The 25,868-nt window shown below is 44.8% G+C and overlaps 1 protein-coding gene across 3 annotated transcripts in view; it reads right to left on the bottom strand.

Annotated features, from left to right (window-relative positions):
- GSG1 (germ cell associated 1) overlaps positions 1–25,038 on the bottom strand; it is a 114,696-nt gene extending 89,658 nt beyond the window's left edge. For 2 of the 3 annotated variants that reach the window (XM_088165199.1, XM_088165201.1), the window contains exon 1: positions 24,831–25,038. In XM_088165199.1, the coding sequence (XP_088021325.1) occupies positions 24,831–24,899 (69 nt within the window). In that variant the 5' untranslated portion in view covers positions 24,900–25,038. Of the gene's footprint in view, positions 1–24,742 lie in introns of all 3 variants that reach the window. The other variant, XM_088165200.1, reaches the window with a different exon arrangement.
- Positions 25,039–25,868: the final 830 nt, after the last annotated feature.

The following is a 25,868-nucleotide window of genomic DNA, read 5'->3' on the forward strand; positions in this document are numbered from 1 at the left end:
ATTCTGACACCTCTGCTCTGACTTGGATATCTCTAAGAGTAGTATGAATTTTACTTTGGAGTTCCCCATGTCTATGTCTTGGCTACTGGAGTTACAGAAGACATGTTCTCCCTTTCCTCAGCAAATGATTGGATTAACCTCTCTGATGCACAAGGATGATACAAGAACTGCCATGTGGGTTGAAGCATGTTGTGATAAGTCGTGGTTCACACCAGGCTTTCAGTTGTGCCTGAGCCACTCTGGCAGAGCTGACCAGTGCTGGCCCTCTCATGGTCAGTGTCTCCTGCCAGGAAGGAGTAGAGAGACAGCAGCCAGCGCTGCCATGCTGCAGGGCACTCCTCGTGGTGCTCCTGCTGCCACTGGCCTTCCCTCCAAGAGCCCATCTGCTCATCTTCCTCCCTCCCTCTCATCTTATGCAAAGCAGCTCATTAGTCCGATTAGCAGCCAAGCACCATTTCTGATTGTTCATCAGTGATTCCTTTGCTGCCCTCCATCACTCCTGTTGAGCCTCATTAGTGCTGCTAGGAAGCAGAGGAGCTGTTGGGATATTTATAGGAAGGGTGGAGTGTTCTTTAGGCTTTATTGTTATTATCTAATATCCCTTCTCCACTGTCTACCTCTTCCCTTAACCCAGCTCTCCCTTAAAACCCTTCTCTTAATATGGAGCTTATCCAGGGGGTACACAGACAAGAAAGGCCTGGTCTGATGGTTTTGAGTCAGGGACATGAGAAAGACAAGCTGGAGGTATGCAGAGGCTCAGGCCTGCGTCAGGAGTATACAAACCTACACAGGACATGGTACCTGGAGCAGGGGTTTGAGTCTGTGCCCCTGTGCACACACACATCAGGTGGGGTATCTGTAGCAGCCCACAGATGAATCCAAAGGGATCATCATGTGCACACAGCATTGTTGGGGATGTATATGCCCCAGCTACAAGCACAGCTTAGGCATGCAGCACCTGTGTCAGGGGTTGGGTGTGAATGCGTTTCCATGCAGGACACCCACTTCTCTGCCTGTAACATGATGGAGAGCTGTAACATGCTCCCAACAGCTCCAGAGGGAGCAAGTGCCTTGGTTACTTATAAAAATATTCTTTCATGCAGCACTTAATTATGGAGGCAACTAGACAAAGACTAATCATTCATTCTGATACAGGGAGAACAATCATTCTGACAGCAAGAGATACTTGGCTTCTTTGGGAGGAGAACAGAGTGTGAAGAGGAGGAGGAAGCTGAAGAAAAACTACAGGACAGGGAAAGAAGGAGAACGGAGGAACAAAATCCTAAATCAGTTATCCGGTACAGACATCTTTATGACTTCATAAATGGAATATGCTTAGTGTCGGCAATCTTTCCCAGCATCACGAGGACACCTCTCCCTGGTCCAAGCCTGAGGCCCTGATCATGCCAGAAGTCAAACCGGGTGACATTTTAATATTACTTTTCATCTCAAGATTGCATCTTCTTTCCAAAGGGTCCTAAAGTGTTTTTTATAACCTTTCCAGGCACATAATTCAGATCTTATGGCACTGAAATAGAGTATGTTCCAGAGAAGGATGAACCATCTCCATCATTGAGCAGGAATTTTGGACAGAAAGCAGTGACAGCTCCTGTGTCCCTCTTAAACCATAGGGTGTGCTTGTGCATGTGTGTGAGGAGGGGGATTTCAAAGCAGCAGAATGCAATTGCAGAGTATGGAAGCTGGCCAGGAGCTCTAGCCAAATCCTCATCTAATACGTAGGTTAGCACTGGGGAGCTGTAAGAAACAGCACTGGTGATCCAGTGTGACAATCCTCCCTCTGCCTTCCTGGTGGGTCATGCCTCTGCACGGGGTCTGACCTCTGCATGGCTGGGGATGACTCTTGAAAGGTTACAAGCAGTGGTCCCGACATGGGTAGTCAGTCCTGATCAATCACCAAGAAATGTGGTATTAATCCAAGTGTCTTGGACAAAATCCAGGTTTGGGAAATGGCATCACACACTTACTTCTACATTCCCCCTTTTGAGCTTCAAGCAAGTCCAATGACTTTCCCCTTCAGAGCAGTGCCTTGCTGGGAACAGAGATGGCTCTGATCCACTCTACTTCTCCCACAGGCTCTGAGTGTCTGCTCCGTGCCCAGAGCTGGCATGGATGAAATGGATCCCCTGTTCAAGACAGTGTACCTATCAGGCTGTGTTATGCCCAGTGCTGCTCTGCACTGTGGCTGGTGAAACACTGCCCTGTACTGCCCACTGTGGTGAGTCTTCCTTACTCCCCACCAGGGGTTCTGCTAGCTGACATGAGGCAGGGCCGACCTTCACTCTCTGGGAAGTGCTGCTCTGCTTTGTCCAGAAGACCTCACAGGAAATCAGCATCCTCGACACATTATGAGCATGAGCCACGTGAGGATTAAACAGAGCCCTCTATCCCATAAATCTGACAGGAGCTGACCCTTCCCTTCCCTAGCCAGCAGACTGCTGCAGCACAACCCAAAGCTGTTGGGGAACATCTTCACTCCTACACAAACAGAGGTCTCTCTCTGGCTCCCTTAGTAGCAGGAACAGAGTTTTTCCTGCCCTCTGCAGCTGCAGGCCATCATGCATACAGTATTAAGTTTGTATCTCCTTTGCCTTCCTCACTATTCTATCTTTCCACTTCCAGCTAATTTAATTGACTGCTCTGGTTATGAAGAATCATGGTGTCTAGGCACCAGGAGTAATACTTAGCATGATATTACCATTTTCACATCCCAGGGCTGTGCAAACATTAACTAACGCTAACTCTAATTAGCTGCAACTCACTGGAAAGTAGGTAAGCCTGATATTAACCCCGTTTTTATAGCTGGTGACACTAAGACTCAGAAGTTACTTGTCTCTGCTATGGAGGTGAATTCAGCTAAAGTACCAGGATAAAAATGGGCAAATATGTTTTCCAGGCTGTTTTACCATTCTGAGGGGTGTTCTGGCCTCCTAGACAGCTTGCATTTGACCCACACATACCTCAGGAGCTGAGCACAGATTGCCTCAGTCCTGCCATGCCACAGGCATGTGTGCTATGCTCAACCAGCTGAGAACCCCTCCTCTGTCTGGTGGGGCCCTCTCATATTGCCATCTCCCCTAGAGCACCCAGCTGGCAAATGCAATGTCACCCAGGCCCAAGGAGGTTTCCCAAAGCCATAGTCATGCAGCACAGTACAGCAGAGACTTCCCCTTTCTCCCATTTTCCCACTTGAAAGTTGCTGAATGAAATGGCAAAAGACTGCACTGACCATGCTAGAAGCTGTACTATGAGTGGGAAATGATGCTCTGAAGTCCTGACATGGTCCAGTTAGCAAATGCTAGAGAATAAATGCAGTTTCTAAATGCTACATTTTTTTCTAAACAGAGTATGGCTCTTGTCAAGGGACATTTTATTTTTAGATATTTTGTTCTGCACTAAAATCCAACGTTATTTAGAATTAGCATTTCTCACTCAGGAAAAGAGTCAAGGAAGTCCTTCCTTCTTCCTCCATTCTTGCTCCTTTCAGCAGACCTTTCAGCGAAGTCATCAGAAATACTGTCTGATAGACACACTGCAAGACAGTTTTAGGAGCAGTTTCCCATGAGACAACTGCTAATTCCTGCAATTAGTTTGTCTCAAAATTCCCCCAAGCCACTTCTAGTAGCAGTAACCCTCACCTTCACACTTCCCTGGTTCACCACACCCTGCTGCTGTAACTTCCTGCCCAGAAGTGGCTGCATATTCCTTGAGGATGCATCCACTCATGCTTCCTTCAGTGCATTGCCTGGAGGGCAGCCTGAGCTTTGAACTGAGCTGTCCCCATATTTGCAGCATGGGGAGTTAGGGTCTCTCTCTTACACACACCCTGTGAGAGTTTCCCTGGTTAGTGTTGCATTTATAAGGACAGAAAAGATAGGAAAATATCACAGTTAAAGTGATTAGTGAAAATACCTTTGTCTAATGCAAGGAATGGGTGGGAAGAGGGGTCAAGAATAGCACTGGCTGAAGATGTTGATTCCTGAGTGGAACAGGATGCCACTGTACAATCCTCTTCCTTTGTACCATTTTGCTACCATATAAAATCCAGATGCATGCAGCTCTGGGATAGGGTAGGCAGTTTTGGTCCCTGTTTTCCAGGAGGGCAGCGTGGAGTCAGAGAAGACATGGAGAAGAGCATCTTCAGTGGCCAAGGGTTGGGGCAACTGCTGTGGAAGAAGTGGTCAAAATGGCTGTGTCGTTGCTTTGAGAGGAAAATATTAAGAATCTTTACAGAATTCCCAAGTCTGGTAGGTAAGGTGGCAACAGAAGTGCTGCTCACCAAATGCCACGATGCTGGTGGGGTACACAGTGAAGGCACTGCTGAGAGCAGTGGAGTTCCCATGCTATTCCAAAATACCATAAGGCACTGAGAGCTGAGTTATGGTGACCACCGTTCTGACTCAGTGGGTCATTACATTCTCTGTAACACCTGTATCATGCACAGTGGGTGTGCTTTCACACCAAGCCCAGCCGATATGGAGACATACCACACAAATGAAAACCTGCGGGTGTCCAGTCCCAGTAAACCACCCACCACCTCCAACCTAGGCACACCTCAGTGTACACAGTGGGCAGGCAGCAGAACAGGCAGGATCCAGGCACCCCTCAAGCCCTGGCTCCTTTATACAGCCACCAAACTGCTCCAGTGTTAGCTACAATTGTAGCCTCACACAGCAGGACCTGTGTTTGAAGCCAACAGAGCTGTGGCTGAGCAGGAGAAATAAAGAAGCCATTTCACATTCAAGTGGTGTCCCCACTCTCGCTGTGAAAATGGGGTGGGGGGAAAGGTGCATAGGAACTTCAGATACTGTTGTTACCCGGGCACCCTGAGGTGCTCAAGGACAGAAGGAAGAATGAAATTGCAGTCACTTCCAGTGTCCCTGGGAAGATGAGCTTTTGGGTCCAGCCAGTAGCCACAAGCCACCTGTCAAGTGAGATGAAGGCTTTGCTTGTTGCTACTGCACTAGCCCAACCCTTCTTTCCTAACTAAATGTATTCAATAAGCAGCGCTCAATCTGACAGATGTCTTGCAGCTCACACATGAGTTAGAGCCAGAGTTTACAGGGAAATGAAGACAAAGAAGGATTTATATAATCTGTAGAGTTTCTCTCCATTCATCTTCTTAATATTCCCTGCACACCTTTGCCACAGGACTACAGCCCTGCAGCAGGGCTTGTTCATTCAATATAGTATGTATAGTCTTTGATGACAGAAGACATCATATGTAGGAACAGGTGGTAGAGAAAGAAAGAAGCAGAGGAGGAGAGAAAATTATCCCTCTTTCAGTTACATTCTTTATGGAGAGGAAAGCAGTGTCAAACTGAGGAGCTTTAAGAATTAATTTAACCACAGGCTTTAGAGCACACACACCTACCTTCACAAAGCTGAATATTCCGTATCTCTTTTGCTGAGCATCTTTTAGGGTTTAGCTCACACTGACTTCTTTGCTAGGAACTGGAATGCTCTGCTCTTGCACAAACCTCAACTAATGCAGCAGATTTGAATGAGACCTTATCAGGGGAGATTATTTTATTCTAAAACCCTGATTTCATTCACTCTCATTCTTTCATGTCCACATGTTCTCAGGCACCAACAGGTGTGTGCCAATGTGGTCCAGCTAGGATTCCTTCCAAAGACAGGGAGGCAGGGAACATGATGTAACGTGTCACCACATCTTTAGAGTTCATCTCAGGCAGGTGGCCAGGCTGGGTTTGGATCTGTCTTTTGTTCACTTTAAGGATTAACAGGATTGTGATCTCTTGTCTCCTCATCAGGTTCCACCTTTCAGAATTATTAGGAGGTATTCTCTTTAGTTGCCTTACCTGGATATCTTTAATGGTTTGAGGCTTGTCCTTTATCTTACTTCTTAATGGCTTCAGTCTGTCTTCTGCATCATCAGTCTGGGTGTTTTGAGAAACTGCAAGATGTGGTGTGATCTTGATGATCTTCTAGCTTAGGTGTGATCAACAGCTGTCATTCCTGTTCTTCTGCAGTGTCCTGTGGTGCTGTTCATGCCAATCCATTCAACTCTCAATGTTTCTGTTAGATCTTTACGGTATCTCTGGCTGAGGCATAGTCACAGCCCACGCACCTTCCATCACTATGCCTGGAAGATCCTATCATAGAAGACAGACATTTTAAATGCATGGCATATTTAGCTGAAGTAAAGCTACTTCACTCATTGGTGATTCTTGTGTCTATAAGAAGTATGTTCTGACTGCACAGTAACCTGCTACAGAGTTCATCAACATGACTTCAGTTACCAAGAGACATGTGGATGTGTAGAAAACCTGGCCCTTGTCTGGCCAGTGTCAAATCTGGATAATAGACCAGAGCAATTAGGAAGAATGGGAGGGGGGAGAGGAGGAAAGAATAAATCTGTATTTGAACAACTAAAAAAAAAGTCTGACAGGTTGATTATTTTTTCCTGTTTGGACAGCTGGGCTGAGCACTGGCAGAGCAAGACATTTTGCTAGTGAGGCTGGGAAAGGTTTCTGGTGAGTTCAGTTTCCCAGAACTGCATCATTTTTGTCATTTGCCACTCAGGTCCCCTGGGCTTAATCAGAGCTCCATTCCCCAGAGTGGTGTCCCAGCAGGCATCCAGTAGCTTCTCATTACAGATAAACTCAGGATCGTGCTGTGAGGGACTACACGAGGTGCATATTTACTAATGTACTTGAGTGCCCAGGAATTTCTGAAGATATCAGTATGACCCTGGCAGGCACCTACATACTGTGTAAATCTTTTCCCAAGGACTTCCCCTGCACACAGGAGAAGCTGAGAGGAGCAATGAGATCACCACAGCTTCTTTCCATCCCTGGACTCTATCCAATAGCTGGACCTGTGCTGGCAGCCATGGCAGTGCAGAGATGAGACCACTGACTTCAGGAAAGATGGTTTTATTCCTCCACTCTTTAGGACAGGTGCCTAGCAGACCAGGACATCTGGGACAAATTCACTTGCATTGGATTTGGGTCCTTAACTAGAGTCTCACATTGATGTCTGCACCAGCTCTCCAGAGCTGCCATGTGCTGCACACAGCTCCTCTCTCTGAACACAGAGCTTCCTGTACTCAGCCCCCAGCACTTCCCAGCAACTCAAAATACAGACTCAGATCTGGACTGAAACTAGTGGTGGTTCTATGCAAGAGATTTTTAGAAAAATGTGCTATCAAGTGGGAATGTGATGGTTTACCACTTGCAGATGATATTGCTTGTATTTTAGCAGAGAAAAAGTCAGTGTTTGTGGCAATGCTTCAGAATTGCATATAATGTTGATGGATTTGTGTTTAGTTGTTTATTATTTTTATTATTATTATTATATTTCTGGATTTTTTTTTTCAGATGGCATTACAGTTAAAGCTACAGTGTCTATAAGACAGTGAGGTGAAATAAGTCAGGTCACTGACTCTGCCTGAGCAAGATCTAAATGACCCCCTGAGTTTCTTCCAACCTGAATCTAACAGGTTTGCCCCCAAAACATAGTGGCTGTTATCAGTTTTAGAAGAATCACTCTCTGAATACTGAATTTATCACATGTATGAGAGAGTGATTTCTTTCTTTCTTTGCAGTAGCAATCTCGAAAAAAAAATTTAAAGCATCTTACTCAAAATAACGTTTAACCTGGAAGACATGTAGAGGAACACACATGAAAAAAGAGCTTAGATTCATTCACAAACAGAAATAAACCAAAACCAGCAGCACCCATGAGGCTTTTTATAGAGTTGAGAACAAGTTAACTCCTTTGTAATCACTAGAATGATAGGAGATGGCTGAAATGGATCAAATGCAATGCAGCTCTTTTGTAGGCAGTGAGCCTTTATCACTCCACCTACTCTCTCTGTTCACTATCATTGAGAGGAAATATATGGATTTTCTCTAGATAAGGAGAAGTGGTAGCAGAGGATATGAATAAAAAGGCTGAAATAATTATATTTACAGCTCAGACCTTGTGAGAAGTATGGCAATGCAGAAAGGATCTTATTCTGACTATCCTAACCTCAATGAGGAGCTTTGGGCAGGTGTCCTGCTCTGTATAGGAATAAATCAGAGCAGCTGTGGCATTGAGGTTACTGCCTGGTCATCACAGTCAGTCACAAAAGCATTGCTCAGTTTAGGGTCTGCAGGATGCTTCACCAAACTGTTACAAACTTATGACCTATATTATGCCTCTGTTGTCATGTAACATTAGAAGAGGTTAGACAGAGCATAAATGCTGTCATTGTTGTGGATTTCTGCATTAAATTGTAATTTGTTAAACAAAATTCCCAGGTGATCCTAGAAGGCAGCATCCTTGCTTCCTCAGAGAAGGCCTAGAAAGGGTTCAGACGTCTAGCAGGAAAATGAATAAGTTCAGCAAATATCTTGAGCATGTAAGCAGAACACATCAAAGGTACCTGAAGCTCTGCAACTTTGTGATCTGCATCCTGTCTTGAGCTATGACTGTCTCCAGAGATGTAGAGAAAGATGGAAAAGGAAGAAAATTCAAGAGATAGGAGGAGTAAAGCCTTTATAAGTCCTGACAACTGCAGAAACATTGAATATAAGCCTGACATGAGATAAATATAACAGAAACAGAGTTCCCTCCCACTGGGTAAGACAATGGAATATATAATTAAATTCTAATATTTCAAAGCTATTTCCTCTCTCCAGAAATGCACCTATTTATTTACAGATACGCTTATCAAGCTTCTAACACATTCTACTGAGCAGAGTTCAAACATTTCAGTGGTGAAGGTAAGACTAGAGATACAATGAGCCCTGGATCTTGACTGGATATCTTGCCAAAGATCCAGAAGGCTAGATATTATTTCAACACTTTAAAATCAGAATATTACATGCAGACACAGCTCTTTTCAGTCATCCCACCTTGATTACAGATCATGTCACCCAGTTGTGGAGAGATGTTACTTTTCTGGCATAGCTTCATATATACACAAATTAATCACGTTGCAAATGGTGTCTCCAACCCTGAAACAGTGATCAGTAGAATGGCAGCAGCACTACACAGACTGTTAGGGTGTTGTGCATTGTAGGACAAAGAGATTCTGGACATCAGAAAGGGATAAACTCTTCCTGGAACAACAGACACTGTGGGCTCTTCAATATCCACTCAGAACAGAGCAGCTCTGCTTTTACACTTCACTTGGAAGGTAGAATACATAACCCTAAAATGGAAGCTGAAAGCATCTGAGATTCCAGGAAGAATGCTATTTTTCAAAGCTGTATGCAGCCTGCTATGCTAACTATGCACTTGCTGAGCCTGAACTTGAAATTTAAATATATTGAAATGGGCTAAGAACTGGGACAGGGAAAGAAACCAGGAAACCTGCCTCCAGCTAGTTTTCCCCATCTTTGGACAGTGTCCAGCACTGAAAGACTCTAATCAAGACTGTTAGACTTTGTTCCCCAGGCCTTTTACCCTTACCATTCTGGTAAAAACCCCAAACAACACAGCAATAACCAAGTGCCACTGCAAAGAAAAGGTTAGATAAGCAGCATGTAATTTCACCTGGAATTTTTCAGAGGAACCAGAATTAATCTCTGTAGTACTGAAAAAACATGAGGGTCTCTGTTCACATCTTTTCCAGAACTGCAGCAGCCCAAGCTCAGGTGATCCACTATGTGCCCACCATAAGGTGGCTACCCACTTAATTTTCCTCACAAGGTCCATATCCATACATTGATCAGGACAGATCTCCCTCTGTTACATACACAAAAACAAGTCAGAAAGGCACATCTCTGTGCCAGAGACACTGGAAGTTTCAAAATATTAGGGGGCACAGATGTGTACAGGGAGAAATGCTGGGAAAGAGAATTTGAGCAAAATATTTGCAGAGTTTATACGATTGGTTTTGGGTGGTGAAAAGCATGAAAAGGGACTCCCATATGGGGATTTGTTGTCATCTCAAGGTGTATAGTGTATGCCAAGGCTGGGATAGGGTGAGGCTTATTGCAGCTCCCGTGTACTTAATGATCAGCTGTGGAGAAAAATTAACAGCACAAGTGGATTCTCCTCTGCCTGTGGATTTCGGAGCTCCAAACCTCTCTGAAAAATGAAAATAAAAAAGCTAAAAGAGATTGGCTATCAAAGCTGAGTAGGGAGAGTTTTTTGACTCACATAAAGTATTAGCTCCAGATTTTCACAGCAGCCTGTTGCACTCTTTGAGACTATCACTGGGCAAGGAGAGAAAATTCTCTTCTGGAGCTGATTTAAATACTTATAATTCTGTTGGAGGCAGGATGTCCAATTTGGAACAAACTCTCAATTTTCACAGGAAGACAGGTCTTAGCTTCAAGCAAGCCAGCCAGTAGGCTGCCAATAGACCAAGAAAGTCTATCTCAGTACAAATGAAAGGTGATTTGCTGCTCAGGTGGGCACAAGAGGAGAAAGGGATATCTCCCAGAGAGGCCAGGAAGCAGACAAATTGTACATTCAACCTGGCAGGCAGCCTCCATGAGGACACCCATTAAGATCAAAACTGCTCCATGGTCCTCCAAACTGAAAGATCATGAAAGCAGAGAAACCAGTCTGACACAGCAGGACTTTTTTGAGTAGTAAGGACCTACTGAGTCCTTATGAGGAAGCCTCATAACCCAGCCCATTGAAATTTTCTGAGGACTGGCTGAGAAGCCAAGAAGCCCAATCTGTGTCTAGGAAAAATCAAATGTTCTCTCTGACACAGCAAGCTGGCTCAATCCCATTTCAAATGGCTCAAGCAACTGAGTATTCCTGGTTGTTCATTTACATCACCCACTTTCTGAAGGTGGCCAAGAGGTTCTGCCAGCACTACAAACTGCAAAATTTAAAGGCCTCCCTACCCTCAGCCTCTCCATGGCCATGAGCATTCTGTAAAATCCTATAGATTAGATAGACAGATTAATAGATAGACAGTATGAAGAACAAGATAATTTTTGGTGTCACCCAAGCTGGTACATCTCATTGCTTAATTAACCAGTAAGTCACCACAAGCGGCAGATCTTGCCCTTTATAATGACTGTTATAGATGGGGAAAAGTTGTCTCGAGGGGCTACCTGAGAGCATACAGAAGTACTTGCACAGCCCCTCTCCCTCTTGATGTTGCACTTGCCTGGGTGGTACACAAGACAAAGAGCTAAAGGCCTCTTCTATGAGCACAGCCCACACAAGAAGGATGACTGGAGACACCACCCAATGAGGCTGGAAGCACTTCCCCATCACAGCAGGAGGGACACTGGTGCTGCAAAGAGCATGCCAAGGGGAGCACAGCACTGGCCCAGCATTTATATCTCCCCACCTTTCTCATCTGGGCCAGCCATGGGCTGGGCTCCTCTGGCACAGCTGAAGGCTGCAGCTCTGTTTTGGGTTATAGCTACGGTTCTAAGAGCCATAAGACCTAGAGCTCCAGGGACACAGCTGCAGAAAAAGACATGCCAAGGGGAGCACAGCACTGCAACTAACACTGCTCCCTCCCCACCTTCCTCATCTGGGCTACTCACAGTGTTGGTGACCACAGCTTCAGCTGTGGCTGCCAGTGAGTTTCAGGTAAGAAAAACTGGGGATGTTTAGCCTGGAGAAAAATAAGCTCGGGGAAGACCTTATTGCTCTCTACAGCTATCTGAAAGGAGGTTGTAGCCAGGTGGGGGTCAGTCTTTTTTCCCAAGTAATAAGCAACAGGAGAAGACAAAACACCCTGAAGTTGTGACAGAGGATGTTTAGACTGGATTTTTTTTCCTTGTTATATTAGAAGAAATTTCTACACCAACAGAGTTGTCAAGCACTGTAACAGCTTGCCTAGAAAAGTGGTGGTCACAATCCCCGGAGGCATTTATAAAATGTGGATGAAACACTTCAATTTACTTAGTTTAGTGATAGACTTGGTAGTACTGGGTTAACAGTTGGACTTTATCTAAAAGGTCCTTTTCAATCTAAATGATTCTATGATTCTGTATTCTATGATTCCTAATAGCTTCTCCCCATGTGGCAAGGCAGACCAGCCCCCCTTTCTGCTTTTTCAGGGGCTTTTAACACCTAATTAATTAGTACTCAAGGCAGAGTTTTATGTAAATTTTATTTAAATCCCAATCAGTGCTCTCATTTCCTTGCAGAATTATTTTTACCATAGCGTCAGCACTCAGGTGGGCAAGGAACAAAACTACCTGGGGAGCAGAACCCTATGTGCCCAGCCTGACAAGGAGACTGGGAGCACCAGGACCACGGGAGAGGCTGCCACATGGAACAGAGACATTCCCAGCATGCAAGCCAGTGTTGAGGGGAAGGAATAGGAGTAGTTATGGCTTCAGGGCACTGATAAGCTCTGGCAGGAGTTGAAGCAGGCCTTGACTGTGGAGCTGACCATAAGATGCTGTCTCCTGAGGACTTAGCACCCCTCCAGGGATGCTGATGCTACAGCCACCAAAAGGATGCTGAGAGCAAATCTAAAAACCAGTCTTAGTCTAGGGGTAGTGTTTTCAGCAAAAATTTTTTTTTTGCAAAAGCAGGGAATGTCACAGCAAACACTTCAGTGGAGCTTGAACATCATTGCTGGAGCTGCCAGGTATGGGATGGAGCCTGCTGGGATCAGTCCCTCTGCTACCAAGGTTTGGTGGGGATCCAAGCATCAAGGATCCGGAGGATTAAAGTGTTGCCACCTCTCTCCAGTCTACAGAGGAAACAAAGATTCTTTAGCATCTCCTATTAGGCCATTAGACTGAGACAAGATGCTTTGGATCACAAAGAGGAACCAGTCACTTACATATAACACAACCACACAGAAGAGGAAGGAGAATCTAGCAAAGAAGTCCCAGATTGCTTCAAATTGGGAAAGTGAGCTCATCCAGGTGATCCAGAAGCAGAAAATGAGTTAATGCAGTAGGATACCCTGTTCAGCAGTACAGGACAGCTGCTTCTTTTTCATGACTGCTGTTTCACAATTTCCCCGGGAGTTCTTCCTCTTCATGCTGCTTACATTCCCCTTTTCCCTGAGGCAGCCATGGTTCACTGAGGTCAGAAAACAGTAAAAACCTGGTCTATAGTGCAGTCTGTAGAGTGCAGATTTTCAGCCACCATGTATGACCCTCCACAGGGGAGACAGCTTTGGAATGCCTTTTTATCTCATCTTGTTCTGATTTTTTAGCAGCAGCCAGGAGACTGAGTCAATGCAAGTGGCTATGCCTCGTGCTGGATAGATTCATGTTGTTAATCCTCTCTGCCAATCCTTCAACAGCTCTCACTGTGCTACTCAACTCTTCAGAAATCTATCGATTTGCTAAAAGATACCTCATCTTTGGTTTCTATCTCACGAATCCTTCTCCTATCCTCAGCCTGGATAATTATAGTTTATTTCTTAGGGGAGATGGAAGGAAAGGATTTTCACTGGAGTCACGGTTAGCATCTACTATCTAGAAAAACAAGGATTCTGCCACTCATAGCAAAAAGGCTCAAAGGAAATATATATTCTCTTAGTGGGAGAAACAAAAAGCATGCCCACTGACAATTTCTAAACATCCATGGACTGGGGAAAGTCACTCATTGCTACCACCACTGGAATCATTAGAGAGAAGAGGGTGCAATATCAAAACACAAATTTCATGTTACTGCCATCAACCATCAATATTTAAGAAGTGGAAAATCCAGAGCAAATCTCTCATAGACTCCCTTACAGTCATGGTCCATGCACAGAGAGAGTGTGTGCAACAGCTTTGGGGACACTGGAAGAATTCCAACATGATATTAGTCAACGCCTAATACAGCTTCACAACCAATTAGGTTTATTAATTTTCCCTGCCACCCAGAGTATTTTGTGTGATGGCAGACAGATGTTCACCAAGTGTTTGCAGACTGGCTTAGCTAATACTTTTGATAACCTGAACCTGCAGAGCAGATGCGTTAACAGATTTTGACATGATGCTGTTAGTTTTACCATTGATGGCAGGGAGGGATGAGGGAGAAGAAAGAGAAGAACAGATAAATAAATGTTAAAACAGAGAGAAGAAGAAATCCTAATTTATAGGCTTCTTTCTTCCCCCCCAGAACATGCAGTCCAGGCTCTGGCAGACAGTGTTCCCATCTGTGCCATTCCTAGGGCAAGGGAGCAGATTCCTCAACTGGCTCCATCCTGCCAAAAACCCCTCCTTCCCTCTCCACCTTTACCCCTTCCTTTGAAGTGTGATTGCATAGATTTCCATCTGGCTTCATGAACACACATACTTTGAGACCAGAGCAAGAAGGGTGCTCAAGATACAGAGACAGGGAAAGTGCATCGTGAAAGGCAGATAGTGGGTAGTACAGAAACAGTCCCTTTTCTCCTCCTTCCGATGAGTCAACACAACGACTCTGTTGTGTAAAACATATGCTGCTTGTACATTTACATGAAATGAGGCAGCAGGATCTAGGACCGTTCATTAAGGGGCTGAATTCAAATCTTATTTTTAATCTCAAGCTTACTCTCTACTCATAATTAGGCCTCTACTCAGTCATTGAAGCTCTATCTGTGTGCCTTTCCTTACTCTTAAGAGAGGATTAAACCTTCTACCAAGGACTTGTAAAGAACTGATTCTACATCTGTAAAACCCTGTGCTTTACACCAGTGAAGAGATAAACAAATAGTTTGCATCTGAGCAAGATCCAAAACAGACAGAATGAGCCTTCGAAAATATGACAGAGAAAACCCAGATCAAAAGATTCCTTCACCTTTCTCACTGGGAGTTAACACCACGGGCAGAGGCAGAATAAGGGAGACAGAAGAGAGTGACAAGCCACCACCTTTGCCAAGAGACACGATTGCCATGCTGGAGAGGAGTTCAGGAAGCTGGTGACAGCTGCCCTTTTCCCAGAGAAGCTCAACAAATGCAGCAGCCTGGCATCAATTTGCAGCCTTTTTATAACGTCTGCTAACACATTTTACAAATTAAACTCATGAGACCTATGGATGCATTACTGGCTCAAACACAACTCCCTTTGGATAATGTATGACCTGTTCTGCAGGAATATTGTGTAGAAAACTGCAGCATCTCTGCTTATGTGTCATTTGACCACATGTTCATCACACCAATCAATGTTTCCCTAAGCCCATACATCATCAGATTTCAAATCCATCCTTTTACAGTAATGAGCATTTTGATGGAAACCAGCAGACATTCATTGAAGAGGACAGAGAGATTAACACCATGTCATGGCTCAGCAAGTACTGCTGTTCCCACTCACTAGGCACATATATTTGCCTCCCTTCCAAGACAGTGGGGCAGAAATCATCCCCACCAAAACATAATTTTCCCCCATGGGAAGACTGCACCACAACCAAAACCAGTACTGGGGTATTGGGTGAGTATTTGTGAAGGCTTTTTCTTTGCCTTTCATGAGAATGTTGCCTGGACCATTTTCCCCCTTTCTGGGAAGTTAAGTTCCCTCATTTATCAAGGGATCATTATTCCCAGCTTGTACAGCTTTGCGCAAGCTTTCATGAAAACAGGACGGCAATTTAAGGTACATCTGATTTATACATTATCAAAGAGGAAGTCACTTAGTCAGGAAAATTATGTAAGCCTGCGTGTGTCTAAATACTCCATCTCCATTATACAGAAGTGGCAGGCAGTGTCCTTCCCGGTGAGAGTTCCAGCTGCTCTGGGATTAGCACAGTTTGCCTTTGTAAAACATTATCAGTGCAGCGAGGCAAAAGCAAAGACCTCATGGCTCCAGCCCCCTCTGCCATGCATCAGGCAGCTCGGCTTGTCTGTTTTAACTTATTCCAGCAGTAATCCTAAAATCAGGGCAACAATTACTTAAGGCAGAGTTCTTTCAGATGCAGAGGAGCCTTGCATAGAAAGAGCTGCATTCCTATAGGCCATGAATTCCAAACCTTCCCTTGTCTAGCATAAATTATATGAAATCACCAATGTTAGAAGATATAGTGTAGGGGAACAGAAGATTATTCAGAAAAGCATGGCTGATTGCTGATTTATTAGCATCTAGCTTCATGGTGTCAGTCAAGCGAGTGTTAGGGGAGGGGAGCAGAAGGCCATGACCTTGTTCTCTACCCTTCATTCAGCCAACTTTGAGGCTTAGTGTTCACAGAAAGAACTATGTTCCTCAAGAAATGTCCCCGTAGAGATTATAAAGACAGGGACTACAGAGCCTGGAGAGTTTTCTTTTTTCATGGAAGCAGGCTGATCTGAAGAAGAGGAGTCCTTGTACAAGGCTTTGGAAACATGGTGCACCACAGCTACTGTGGATTACAGCTCTTGGCTCTAGTCCTCCCCTAATATATTGCACTGGATCGGTTTGTCTGGCACAGCACAGACACTCTCCTGCCTCTTGGCTCCATATACCCTGTTATTTCCCTTTTATTCTGCCCCTGGCAGAGACATCACTATAGAGAGAGAGAACAAATTATTTGTTCCTGTGCTGGCAAGGATCTGGAGGGAAAAGTGGTGGCAAACAATTGCATCTTCCCAGATGACTAGTCAAAATTCTATTTCTTAGTCAGGAGTACAAACCCCACTGTCATCTCAAGGATGGTGTGGGATGTACCCTGCTACTGCACTGTTCCCTCCAGGATGTGCCACTCTAAGATCACCCAGGCACCCGTACAGAACTGGCAGATTGGCCACAGGGCAATTAAGTCTTCCTTGATGGTAGTTTGAGAATAATCAAATTTGAAGACTGCAGAAGAGGTAGCTTCCCAGGATGCACCCCAACATAGTCAGCTATTTGTGCAACATGTGAAAAAGCTAGAACAAAATCTTTAGAGAGCAATGGAGCTCCAGTGGCCACCTATTGTCTATACAGCATCATTCTGCCAGGCAAAATCAATTTTATCTAGACATGAAAGCACAAAAAGCAGAGCATCTTGTTCTGTATACTGTGCTGAATAAACAATTTTATTTTTTTTCGCAGGTAAACTTAGGTCTTAATTCATCTTATTTATGTGACCTAATGGGTCTGGAGTCAGACAAGATCAGAGCCACTTGCATTAGCCCCACTTGCAATTCACCTGAAATCTGGCTTTCAATTAACCTTGAACTCAGTGCTCAAAGGGTGCAGTGGCAGAAGATTGCCTGAGTGTCTGTATCAATGCTGCTCTTATGCAGAATATGCCAGAGACGGTAGCAGGCAAGAGGCACTGAAGTATTAATCTTCTGACAGTGTTTCCTTTGCATGGTGCTTGGAAGGAGACAGAAGAGTCTCTGCTGTGATACTTCTCCCCCAGGTGTAATGTCTTACAATAAAAACCATCAGCAATTCACCCACACAGAAAGCTGTAACTCTGTTCAAACAACCCTTTATGTTACTCTCCTACACCACAGGAGAAGGAACACATCTCCTTCCAACCCCTCCATTATTACAGACACATCTGCACTGCAACATACAGATGCAACTGCTACCCATGCAGGAACGTCATTACAGATTTAAAACTAGGTTATGTGGGTGACTGTCTAACCCCAACAGTGAATCCTCCTACATCAGCAACCAAAGGCCACCAGGCCACCACAGCTGGGATCTTTGGCAACATCTGTGCCAACTCTGATATGGGCAGACAGAAAATTGTCTTACTTACAGATGAGTGATACAGATTGCTACTGTATCTCAGCTAGGGTGCTCTCTCCAGCCAAACTGCAAACACTTTGAATGGATGTGTTGTATTTCATTTAGGCCTACCTGGACGTGCTGCTTTCTTTTATGATATGATTGGCATTAACACATCACTCCTTGTTAACCATCTAAATGATAGGCCCTGCTGCTAACTGCTGATTTACCAAGGAGTCTTGGAGGGCTTGACCAGGAAAACCTGATTTTCTCATGCCAGATTATTGCAGAGGGCATGTATTCATCCTTACCTGATTCTAATGGCATCTGCCTGGAGTCAGGAAGCAGATGACCAGAAGATACTTAACTAAGGCTACAATCAAGAGCTGCACAAGTAGACATCATCCTGTCAACCAACTGGACTCAAGTGGCATTTGGACTCTACAGCCTCCAGTTTAGAGCTTGGTGTCTCTATCATTAGCTCTAAGAAGCCTCTACAGATGTTTGCTTTATCAAACATTTGTTCTCTGATAGGTTTGTTGCCTAGTTAAATAATCCTTTTATCAATGAGATCCTTACCTGGATGTCAGGATGGTAAAGGCCTTCCAAGTTGACAGCTGCCAGCCTCAAGAGTTAACTTTCTTTAGGGAAAATAAGAAATGTGTAACAGGAAGATTCCATAAACTTTAAAATAGCCAATATTTATAATTATGAAAATTGTATGTTTCACAGTGATTACACACATGACTTTGAAAAGTGATCAGGAGTCACCTAAAGAAAATTAAATCTACCCATTAGGATGCAGTCAAACCATACTTATTTTAAGGCTTTTGCAGTCAAGAGATGTTCATCTTGTAACCTCATTCCAACCATACTGCTCTTTCAGGTTCCAGGGCATTGGGAGGTTTACTGCACTTTTCCATGTAAGGTATATTAAATCAGCATGTGAAAAACCAGCAAAGCATACCCCCAGCCCTGACATCCAGCAGTCTCTGGCTGTCTGCTATCGTTCTCATCTGATTTGGCAAGAGGAAGGAGTCACATGTCTGTTCTTTAGATAAGTCCAGGTTTTCAAGGGGATCCAGCAGGTTTTTGAAATAAATATTACCCAGAGCCTCATCAATTGCATTAAGTACAAAACTGATAAACTCCAGAATTCAAAGCTCACAAAAAACCTGTGCCTGAGGACTATCAGGATTTTTTTTTCTCTTGAGTTATTTGGGCTGCAGCAGGAACTTATTAGTTGATATTTTAATAGGTGACATTTCTGGGAGCATTTGCTCCAATTTGAGAGGTAATTTGTATCAGCTGTTCTGGTTCCTGTTCCGTGACTCTTTTCCCCTCCCCTGCAGCGGGCACCTGAGCCGGCAGCTTTTATATGTGTGCTCTGAGATAGCATGAGAGTGAAAAGGGTCACTTTTATGCAGTATGAGAAAAATGTTTAACACCACAGGATCCTGACAATGTCTGTACTTGTGCCTTTACCAATGTAAAGAGCCAGACCTGAACACGTCTTCTGCAGAAAGGGGTACTGAATTGTATCTCCCTTTTCATTCGAAGACAGAGAGAATATTTTAAACTTTCTACAGTTTAATTGCCAGTGACCTAAAACGATACTCATTCAGATGGCCTACATTGTTTGTTCTTTGTACTATTTACCTAATGGATTGCATTTAACAATTTGGAAAACTCTAAGTCCTGCTTTTCCCAGTGCTTGCAGTAAACACAACCTGAAATTTGAAAACCCGGGTTAACTGTGGGCATTCAGCAAGAAGACCTTGCAGGTTTGGTTATGCCCAGTGAACATCTTTTCCAGAAGTTTAAAGGTTCACATATAGATATGAAATATGATTTAAGAAGAGTTGCTACGTGCAGATGCTTCCTGCATCCCCTCTCTTGTGCTGAGCTGCTACCCAAGACCCAGCCCCAACTGCTTTCCTGTTGGTTCCCCACATAGCCTCAAGGGCACTTCATCTTCAGCTGAGCATCTGTTGGTAATCTCTCTCAGGCTTGAAGAGACTTCTCGTAGCATGAATCAGACTGGAGCCTATGGATAAATTGCACCTAGGGACATCACATACAGATTTTATGTATGAGAGTTGTAGGACCCACTTAAATCAGGGAGCATAATGTTCTCAAAGGACTCAAGAGTGAGCTTGGTGCAACTCTGTCCTGAGCAAGTCTCACAGGTCTGACCTCAATATTCTCTGCTCAGAAGAGCAGCTGAGAGCTTCCTGTAGATGTCAGAATGACCTTATAGCAGTGAGGCAGTGCCTGGATGCAGGACCAGCTCCTTGTCAGGTTTGGTCCCACGCTCATCTGCTTGCCCTGGCTTCAGCTGTGAGAGAAACAGCACTGCATTGTCAGGGTCTATTTGGAAGGAAAAAAACATTAGTAATGGCCCATTACTCAGAGATTTGGGCAAAACAAGAGCTAGGATCCTACTTGCTCTGTTAAGCAGTCTGTCCTGCCCAAGATTATTTTCAAGCCAAACATTTATTTAAATGTATTGGAAAGGAAATCTAGAAGTCAGTACTAGGAAGATATTGTGCTAGTGAAATGCACTTTTTGAGGTAAGGATGTGGATTCAGGGTTTGCACTCAGATTTGTAGGGAAGCTACAGCAGGTTTTTGGCATGTAAGAGATGCATGGATTTCCTGTGTATAGGATCACTGGATGAATCACTGCAGTCGGTAGAGATGACCCATACATCACCTGCATATCCCAGCAGCATTCACACTTAAGAAAATCCTAACGCTCCTTTGAACTTAACATTTTCTCCCTTTAGGTCTTTAAGCTGGGTCAGCTCAGCTTTTGTTACCAGTACAGCTGGGTCATAGCGTGTCCACCTGCCAAATAGCCACACGCTCCCCTAGTTTCTCATGTGCAAGTTTTCCCACTCACGACAAGGCCTGGGCACTCACATACAGCAGGAGCATCCTCACCCAGACAAATCTGTGTGCCCCTGAACGAAGTTAAGCCACAGCTACTCCCATAAGCACCCAAAAGCTGAACTTGGGCACACTTTGATGGGTACAGCTCAGGGAGACTAAGAAATCACCATGCTCCAGACCTGGCAGCAGAGCAGCATCACTGGCACTCGCTAGCACAGCTCTGCTAATACAAACCAGCTTAGATGAGTATTCCCAAACAACTCAAGATGTGTTTCCTCCACCCAGGAGCAGGTTAGGCAGCCAGCATGCATACAGTTACAGCAGCAAATCAGAGGGCTTGGGAAGAGCAGCCAGTAGCCACCAATAACAGTTTCTCCAGCCATCAAATACCCAGTAGCAGTCTTCCTCTCTTCTCTGATTCCCAAGCCCTGAGCAACAGTTTGCCCAGCCCAGAGCAGTCTCCTGGTGCCAAACACAGCTCCAGAGACAGCAGTTGCCCCCATGGCATGGAGGTGTAGGACTGCAGCAATAAAAAATCCCAGAAGAAGACGATTTCAGTAGGGCATTAGTGGAAGGGTCCTCTGCTGCTTCCCTTTACACCTGCCACCTCTCTGAGGTGGTTAATCCCCCACCCACACTATTTCTACAAAGAAACTCCCAGGGAGAACCACATAAAGGACACATAAAGGGAGAAACAATGAGGCTTTGTCTGTGAATATAACTCTGAATCAGTTATATCTTCCACGGCCTGAAAAGGGCTGGAAGGACTTTAGATGATCATGTGATTTTAATGCCTTTCACCAGCAGGACAAACGTCTTCTGTGGTTGTTGCTGTGATGATAAAGAATCTCAGAAGGGGTTTTGAATACTCTATGGGTTGCACAGTTGGTATTGAAAAGTTAACAGCATTAAGTGTGATGGATTTTTGAGTACGAAATATTCTTAGTCATAGCCAGAAGAAGAGCTGAGCAAACATTTGCCATGAAAAAATGCAAGGGTTTGGTATTTTATTGTTTTTTCTTTCCCTTCCCCTATCCCTATGAAATTTGCCTGTTTGACAGCCAGGAATAGTTTTTTATCAGAGTTTAGACGTGAGGTGAGAGTGTGTGTGTATGAAGAAAAGAAGCATGAGGAAGAGCTGCCTGCAGCATAGCTAAACTCTGCTATTAGCTGTCACCTTGGTCTGCTCCAGTGATGCAGAGCCCTGAATTTGGGTCCATTCCCAGATACCTGGGTCCTACTCTGAGGTCTGCCACAGACCTCCTGAGAGACCTTACAAGAGACAAGCATATCTACTAATCACGCTAAGCATGTGTTCAAGCACTTGTTCAAAGCAAGTGTTGGGGAAAGAGGCTGCAGCATATGGGCTCAGTGAGAAAAGCTTGCTCCTGAGTTATCTCAGTTATGGATTTACTAGGAGGCAGGGGAGCTTTGCCCACCCCAGCCCAGCTGCTAAGTGCCCGTGTGCACCCAGGAATGTTTGCAGATCGTGTTGATGCTCCGTGCAGGTCAGAACTGCCTTTACCTGTGTGTGTTTCTGGGAATTGCTAAAGCAATGCTGTAGCCTAGGAGGTTGAATGTACAGCAGCCCACACTAAAATTTGCCAAATCAGATGCCTATAACTGATAAGTTATGCAGGCAATGTACCAGAGATATTTTAAAACCTGCCTCTTGCATGGACATAAACATTTCAATAAATAGACCTATGGGTAAAAGTGGAGATTGGAACACTTTTGCTAGGGGATGTTAAAATGTTCAGCAAATTGCTGTGTACACCACGCCCAGAATGGGACAGGCAGATAGTGTTGCATGCTTTGTTAGGTCATTTATCAATCAAGTGAAGTGTACCAAAATGTACATCATGAGTCTATTTTCCAGAGAAAAATCCATGTTTTCTTCAAAGATCTGTTTTCCTTCCTCCTTGTTGTTTCTATAAAAGTTACGATGCAGACTAGCTAATTTTGTCCTGTCAGTGGCTGTTCAGCTCTCCCACCTCCAGCTAATTTGTGGGGGTTTTTTGCACAATTCACTGTGTATAAGTGTCTCTTTGTTCTTGTGTAAGGTGATCTCATTCTTATGCAAATGGAACAGCTTGAGGCAGAATGATAGCTTTCTTCAATTAATTTAGAAATTAAATTTGTCGCCACAAATCAATATTTTCTACTTGTGGCCAACTTCAAGACATATGGACTAAAGGCCTTTCATCTGTTTAGCATCTCTGATGGTGCAGAGCCAGCATGGTGCTCTGAGCCACATAGCTCTGTGCCTGGGAGAGAATTGCTATGCAGAGCACTGTTATCTAATATCATCATAACACAGCCTCACATAACACTCCTGTATCACATAACACTCTTGTATCTCCACCACAGTCCACTGTGGGGCAAAACACGTGTATCTGCTTGCTCATTGCAGCCAGCAGCCTCTCCTCTCTTGGCTGGAGACCCTATCTACTGTGGGTAAGAGCTGCAGCAGGCTGGAATGCCCTCAAGTAGCTTAAACCTGGGATGCTTCTCCCAGAACTGCACAAAGGGAGTAATTAAAAGGCCTGGTTCAGACAAGTAATTTCTGGGCTGGCAGAATCTGGACATTAAGATAAAGGAAGATCTGCTGAGCTCAACAAATCTGTTCTTACTGACCACATTTTTTCACTGTCATCCTGAAATGAGAAGAGAGATTCCTCTCTGGACCTGGCACAATAAAGGAAAATCATTCATTTTCCGTGCTTATACTGGGAGAGTCCAACTGTGTCTATCATGAGCAAATAATAATGTCTTCTCTTGGTTCTGTTTTAGTAAATCACGTGTAATTTTCTGAACTGGAGGAAGACACATGGCTGAACTATGGCTGAACTATGGACAGAGCCTTCCCCTCCTGCATACCACCTTGCTGGGAGAACAGCAACCTTCACTCCCTGAGACACACACAGCCCCTTTCCAATACTTTAGCACCTTGCAAAGGAGTCAGGTTTGTCAGTCAGGGTTCCCACGTGGAGCACTGGTGCCTCAGGCACTGGTCTCTGATAGAAACAGGAGAATACACACTCTGCAGGCATAAGGGGGCTGTTGGGGGTGCACATTAGCTTCGAGTAGAGATCACAACTATGCATGGCCCCTGACAGCCCTATCCTTGGGATTGGGACTGTGCCCCTACCCTGTCTTTTTTGACTTCTTTAAGTATCAGGTCATGCAAATAGTGGTGGTTGAAGGAATGCATCCCGGCCTGGGCATATCCATCTAATCCAGACTGAGACAGAGTGTCTCTTCATTGGAGACAGGCCCAGAGCAAGGCAGGATTACTAAAGATTTTAGTGTGCTCTTTCACCCAAGGGAAGTTATTGTTAGAAGCTGTGCATTTCCTATTGCCAGATCTTAAAACTCTTTTTTTTTATCACATCTCATGAAGTTTCCATCACCCACCCCTCTGTGTGAAGATGAAAAGTGTTATTGTCCCCATTTCAGAGCTGGAGAAACTCAGGCATGAAGGTCTAAGCTTAAAGTAACCTTTCTAAATGGATACAGGAAGCTTTGGCAGGGTCCTGCAAAGAACCTGACTCTCTGGCTTTACAATTTTAACCTTAAGATCGTTTTTCCTCTCCTCTACAGAGCCCTGACAGTCCTGTGAGAAATCTTATGTAAATACAGGTTGTAGCTGTTGAAATAAATCACTGCAAATCAGTAGTTGAGATCAAAAGCATAAAACTGTGGCTTCTTTCCTAATGAATGGGCATTTCATACACCTGACATTGCTGAGGATCACACCTCCCTGCAAGCTTGCTTCCATCCCTTGCTCTCAGTGTAACCAGAGGCAGTGCTGCCCCATCTCTGCATCCAGCCATGCAAGCTGTGCTCAGCCTTGCAGCAGAGAAATATCCTTTAAAAAGCTGCTCCTTCTCATTCAGCTATCTCAGATGCATCTCAGAGAAAAGGGCTTTACTGTATTGCATCCACACATCCACCTATCAAAAGCTGATCTCAGCCCTACTGCAGGACGAAATCCTTAGCTCACATCCCTCCACCCCTTCCACTGGTCCACTGGTTTATCTCCCTTTGGATCAGTCTTATATCCTGCAGGGTCACCACAGGGCTGCTCAGGCCCTGTCAGCACGGTCAGGGAGGGAGAGAGGCAAACCAGGGTTAGCCACCTTGGCAGCCAAAGCACACAGTCCAGTGTGTCTCTGAGCCACAATCTGCTAAACACAAAGGGAAGTCCCCCCTAAACTGAAGGCACTCTGATTTGGGGCCCACCATCAGATACATCAGTGACAGCAACTGCAACAACAAAAGTCAAAACAGCTGCCAACAGTCAGCACCAGATTTCTTAACATTACCAATGGATGAGTGGGTGATCCCAGGGAGCATTCAGCATTTCCCATCGTGGGTCTATGCAGGGCTTGCAGGTGCTGCTGCTCCTCTCACCTCTGTAGTGCTCCAGCATGGAGTAGTGCTTGCTGGGGCAGCCAGCATTCTCACGAAGCAATGCCTCATTCATATTGCACGGCCATCCCTTGGGCTCAGAAAGGTGACTGTCTCCAACCAGCTGTACTGATATTTCAGTCCAGAAACCTTGGCAGCACTGACTGAAAGGGTGAGTAGCTGGTGTGAAACCTTCCTGAACCTGTGCCGAATTCAGAGCCTGCTCCTCAAGAAGGGGCAAGGAGGGGCAGAGCAGAGGGAACACGTCATACACAGCCTGGAAGAAAATACAGGACAAGTGCCAGGCAGCTGGGTTGCCATGGCTGAATAAGCTAAATCTGGACGATGGTGTGTGGTGAGAATAAATGCGTCAGTACCCAGCAGAATAGGAAAGCTGTCCAGGTAGATCTCTCCTCCTTTTTCAGGCTGTGCTACATGGCTTTGCTCCATTGACTTGCAGGACAGAAATCTTTGATTTTTGAAGCTGATTATCTAGCTAAGAGATGACAGGGAATAGAAGAGCAGTAGCTCTCAACCCCCAGTAACCTATCTAGGGAGTGAATGAAAGTGACAAAAACCTGCCAGCACACTGCCTACACATGAAGAAATTCTGTTTTCAGTCCCCCGGGGGAGACTTCTCCTGAAAATCCCTTTCCTCAGAGGAAAAAAAAAAAAATTAAAAATCACTCCATGTGTGTGTCTGTATGTGATTTTTCCGCTTGACTTAGACCTATACAAACAACGACACTATGACAGTCATCACATTTGTGTCAAAGGAATGGGACAGCCTTGCAGCTCTGGGCTGTGACAGACTGGTACCTGGAATGACCCTGGTGCAGGGCGGTACCTGCAGTACCGACCGCCCCACATGCTGTGGGCGCAATGAGAAATGACAGCTTTAATTGCTAACTGCAGAAACAGGGAGCATGGAGGCAGAGGTGCAAAGGAAATGCAGGAGGAGGCCATGCGTGGGATCTCCCCATCCCGCACACGTCCTATCCCTGCCTCTTTTCCTAGACTGAGAGAGAGGAGTGGAAAATG

Source organism: Sturnus vulgaris, chromosome 5 (genome assembly GCF_052056855.1).
Source record: "Sturnus vulgaris isolate bStuVul1 chromosome 5, bStuVul1.hap1, whole genome shotgun sequence".
In the NCBI taxonomy this organism is placed as follows: Eukaryota; Metazoa; Chordata; class Aves; order Passeriformes; family Sturnidae; genus Sturnus; species Sturnus vulgaris.